At 33.7% G+C, this 5,045-nt stretch overlaps 2 protein-coding genes across 2 annotated transcripts; one reads left to right on the top strand and one right to left on the bottom strand.

Annotated features, from left to right (window-relative positions):
* Positions 1 to 330: 330 nt before the first annotated feature.
* On the bottom strand, positions 331 to 2,437 carry LOC123670452 (protein ALP1-like). The gene has a single exon (XM_045603945.1). It carries the CDS (start codon positions 1,168 to 1,170, stop codon positions 331 to 333), a length of 840 nt encoding a protein of 279 aa, XP_045459901.1. The 5' UTR covers positions 1,171 to 2,437.
* Positions 2,438 to 2,709: 272 nt separating this feature from the next.
* On the top strand, positions 2,710 to 3,556 carry LOC123670344. The gene is made up of 2 exons (XM_045603842.1): positions 2,710 to 3,036; positions 3,428 to 3,556. Exons 1-2 carry the CDS (start codon positions 2,731 to 2,733, stop codon positions 3,440 to 3,442), a joined length of 321 nt encoding a protein of 106 aa, XP_045459798.1. The 5' UTR covers positions 2,710 to 2,730; the 3' UTR covers positions 3,443 to 3,556.
* The last annotated feature ends 1,489 nt before the right edge of the window (positions 3,557 to 5,045 follow it).

Genomic DNA, 5,045 nt, shown 5'->3' with positions numbered 1-5,045 from the left:
CAATTTCGTGTGGTAGGTACCTACATTAAACAAGCAATCACTTGCTACTAGTAGTTAGTGATGGGACTCGAGCCGTGTTTCACTCGAGTTACTCGAGTAGTTTTGTTTTTACTCCCACTCGAGTCATATTTTTGATGACTCGGATTACGTGTGACTCGAATGATTCACTCGAAAAAAAAAATACTCGAGTCTCATCTTTACTCGAGTGACACTCGAGTAAATCGGTTTTCACTGGCGAGTGACTTGAGTGAAAAAAAGTCACTCGAGTCCCATCACTACTAGTAGTAGCTTGAGTATTCCCGCTAGATAGAAACATGTTTCGCATACATATTAACAATAATTATTTTGCCATGGTACACTGCCATATTCAGAATTAAAATACTCCTTATATTTGTCACGTATTTCATTAGCTGTTGTAGGAACCATTTCTGTTGAATCAAATGGCAAAAACTCCTCTAATTCACACCCGCTTACAGATTCTTGGACCCCTTTTACGCCCTCCTCTTTGTGTATAAAATTTTGCAGTAAACAACAAGCTTTCACAACATCAACAGCCAAATCCAATGACACATTTAAAGGTCGATGAAAAATTCGCCACTTATTGGCCAGTATCCCAAAGGTGCATTCTACATATCGTCTCGCTCTTGTTAACCGATAATTAAAAACGGATTTTTCTGCATCAAGCATTTGACTATTATATGGGCGCAGTAAATTCTGATGTAATGCAAATGCTTCATCACCTACGAATACATATGGCAAGGCAATGTTGGTATTAGGTAAGGAAGTAGGTCCTGGCAAGTTCAAAGTATTGTTAATCATGTTGTGCCAGAAAGCTGTGTCTTTAAAAACACCTGAATCACAATCCTTTCCATAAGCACCGACACTGATATAAATAAAGTTGTAGTCACTATCGGCGACTGCCATTAATAGAATCGAGAAGTAATGTTTGTAGTTCAAAAACATCGATCCACTTTTATTTGGTTTTATTACTCTGATGTGCTTTCCATCTACAGCACCGACACAATGAGGGAAATTAGCAGACACTTCAAATTTATTTGCTATTTCTAGCCAATCGTTTATACATGGCATTTTCATATATTTTGGGTAAAGTTCAGACCATATTAGAGAACACACTTCTCGTATGATTACGCTTAAAGTTGATTTTCCCATTCTAAAACGATATTCAAGATCGGCTAATGAAGTTCCGGTTGCTAAATACCTGCAATCGAAAAAAACATTACAATAATAAAATGGATTATTAATATTAATTATTTCAGGTAAACTAATATCTCAGAAATGGAAGAATATAAGGGATGCGTGGATGAAATGCGACAAAAAGATACGTGAATCGAAATCTGGATCAGGTGCAAAACCAGTACATAAATATCAATATTATGATAATTTACAATTTTTGAAAAAAATTACCCCACAGCCAACCCAATCTGGATCAAACATGCCGGAAGAAAACAAATCTGAAGTTACTAATGTCAACAAAAGAAAGAAAAACGAAGAATTAAATCCTGTAGATAAGAAAATGATTAAGTTTATGGAAACGTTAGAAAAAGATGACGATAGTAGAATGATGTCTTTTTTTAAAGGTATAGCTCCTACCGTGGAACGCTTCAAAGACGAAGATATTGTTGAATTCCAGTACCAAGTATTGAATATTATAAGAAATATCCAATATAAAAATAGTTATAGCGCTCCACATCATTCACGCACAGCAGGCGCAATGGACACCCCGGCACACTACGGTTACAATACTAATGCTGGACCCAGTACGAGAGTTCAATCACAGGCTTCGAATTATAGCATTGAAAACGATTCATTACAAAGCATTCCAAGTCCATCTACTTCAAGCTTGATTGATTTTGATTTTTCTACATTACATCAGAATAATTAAATATATATTATATTTATTTTATTTACCTCAATGTAACAACCAATCTCTCCTTAGCAGATATACTTGCTCGCATATTTGTATTTGTGTGTTGCAGTTTATTCTTAAATAAATCTAATAATTTATCAAATGTCTTGTAATTCATTCGAAAATAATCACAAAATTTGGCCTCGTCTTTTCGGAGATCTTCGTAAAGTGTATGAAATTCACCAAATTGCTCCCGTGCCGACAGCATAGGATGAACCCACAACTTTCTAACTCGACGTTCTTTTTGCCATTTTCTATACATATAGTAGGCAAGCACAAATTTCTTTTTTTTCATTATATAAGACATGTTTGCGTCACGTGCGATCTCGCGGCGTGCACGTTCGTACGCGGCCGGTAATGGAATGAATCAAACAAACAAGGAGTTAGGGGAACGCGCGCGGTGGCGGCGCGGCGGCGACGCGGTGGCGGGCTTCGCGCGACTCGTATCTACAGTGTAATTGCGCGGCGTCGGCGCGGCGACGGCGCGGTGACGGCATCGTGTGCAGGAACGCTAAGTTTGTGCGATAAAACGACAAGTGCATTGATAGATTCCGGTTGTGACGTGTGTTTAATAGCTAATGATTTTTTCAATGAACTGAGTGCTCCCATAAATCAAAATATGAACATTGCTTTAATTGGTATAGGTTATGCTAAAGTTTATTCCCGTGGTGCGACTACCTTGGATATAGTAATAGATAATCATAAATATAAAAATATTAATTTTTACATTGTTCCTAAAGATTCAATTCCTTGGAAAGTTATTCTAGGTACTTAACACTTTTTTGCGTAATGTATTAACATGTATGAAAGATTGTGAAGTGTGGTTTGCCCCAACAGATGATAATTTTATGAGTTGTATGATGAGTAGTTATGATGAGTTGTGTGATTTCCCTGACATTAATCATATTCTAGATGAACGTGTAAAAAATGAAGTTCAAAATTTAGTAACCAATTACCAACCTCAACAAATCAAAGAAGCGCCTATCCAAATGAAAATTATATTAAAAGATGACATCCCCATAAGGTCAAGTCCACGTCGTATATCACTAACAGAGCAAGGTGAGGTAGAAAAGCAGATAAAAGAATGGTTAGACAGAGGAGTTATTCAAGTAAGTTATTCTGATTATTCAAGTCCCTTAGTTCTTGTAAGAAAGAAAGACTTATCACTTAGAATATGCATTGATTACCGCAGATTAAATCAGAAAATAATTAAAGATGAATTTCCTATTCCCTTAATTGAAGACTACATCGATAAATTATATGATGCACAGATATTCAGTACCTTGGATCTTAAAGACGGATTCTTTCATTTAAAAATATCAGAAGAGTCTGTTAAATACACAAGTTTTGTTTGTCACCTTGGACAATTTGAATTTCTTAGAGCTCCATTTGGTATGAGTATATGTCCGAATTACTTTATGAGATTTATAACTATTATTTTTCGTGACCTGATGTTAAGGGGTTGGGTGTTAATATACTTGGATGACATTTTAATTCCAGCAAAAGATGAAATAGAAGCTTTAATAAGATTAAAAGAAGTTTTAAAAGTAGCGTCACAATATGGATTAATAATAAACTGGAAGAAAGCCAATTTGATAACAAAAAGTATTACATTCTTAGGACATGAGATTTGTAATGGTAAGGTGAGTCCCTCTGTTGATAAAATAGAAGCCATAACAAAGTTCCCAGAACCAAGCTCAACTAAACAAATACAAAGTTTTGTTGGCCTAGCCTCATACTTTAGAAAATATATTCAAAATTTTGCAGAGATAGCAAGTCCTTTAACAAACCTTTTGAAAAAAGATGTAAAGTTTAGTTTTAATCAAAAAGAAAGACAAGCATTTTATACATTGAAGGAAAAGTTAACTAGTAGCCCAGTTTTAAAGATTTTTAATCCAAAATTACAGACTGAATTACATACAGATGCATCATGTTTTGCTATTGCAGCGATACTCATGCAACGTGATGAAAATAATGAACTAGATCCTGTTTATTACATGAGCCGTAAAAATAGTCCACAGGAAGAAAAATATTCAAGTTATGAATTAGAAGCTATGGCAGTTGTTGAAGGGGTAAAAAAATTTAGATGTTATTTATTTGGACTTAAATTTAAAATAGTAACAGATTGCAAAGCATTTACAATGACAATTAAGAAAAGAGATTTAACACCTAAAGTAGCACGGTGGGCAATGTTTTTACAGGAATTTGATTTTACAATGGAACATCGGTCTGGAAGCTTAATGAGACGAGTTGAAAGGATACATCACATTATTATAGCGGTACTTACCAAGATGTGCATAGAATCACCTGCGCTGTGGTATCGACATGTTAGCTCGGTACAAAGAGCACTTAATAGTACATACCAAAGAAGTGTAAGTTCTACACCATTTGAGCTTTTAATAGGAGTAAAAATGAAAAATAAACAAGATTTAGAGATTTACGATTTAATTAAGCAAGCAGATATAGATAATTTTACACAGCAAAGAGAAGAATTGAGACTACGAGCAAAGGAACAAATATTAAAAACACAAGAAGAAAATATTAAAAATTTTAACAAAAATAGGAAAGAAAGTTTTAAATACAATGTTGGTGATAAGGTTGCTATCAAACGCACTCAATATGGAAGTTGTATGAAATTGAAACCAAAATTTTTAGGTCCATATATTGTAACTAATGTAAAAAACAATGATAGGTATGATGTTGAAAAAGTAGACTCTAATGTTGAAGGTCCTAGTAGAACCTCCACTTCATGTGACTTCATGAAGCCATGGCCTGATTTATGATTAAGCAATTACTTTTTTTTTTGTAAGTTGTTTGGTTTGATTTGTTATATTATTTTCAAAGATTTAATAGGATATATGATGAGTGTATAAATTAAGATGTTATAAAAGAGTGTATAAAGTTATAAAAGTGTTTCCTACTTTATAATAATTAAGTATGTAATGTAAGATGTTACTTACTTTATAATGTTTTTGTTTTTTTCAATTTAAGATGCCATTTAAGTTGTCAGATAATAAAGTATTGATTAAGTTTTTCTTGCAAGTTGTAGTTCTGTATTCCTTTTATTTATTGTTTAAAAAAGTTTAGTATATAATGTTTAAAAGGTTTAGTATATAAT

This window comes from Melitaea cinxia, chromosome 4 (genome assembly GCF_905220565.1).
Source record: "Melitaea cinxia chromosome 4, ilMelCinx1.1, whole genome shotgun sequence".
Taxonomy (NCBI): Eukaryota; Metazoa; Arthropoda; class Insecta; order Lepidoptera; family Nymphalidae; genus Melitaea; species Melitaea cinxia.
This window is presented reverse-complemented; position numbering and strand designations above follow the sequence as displayed.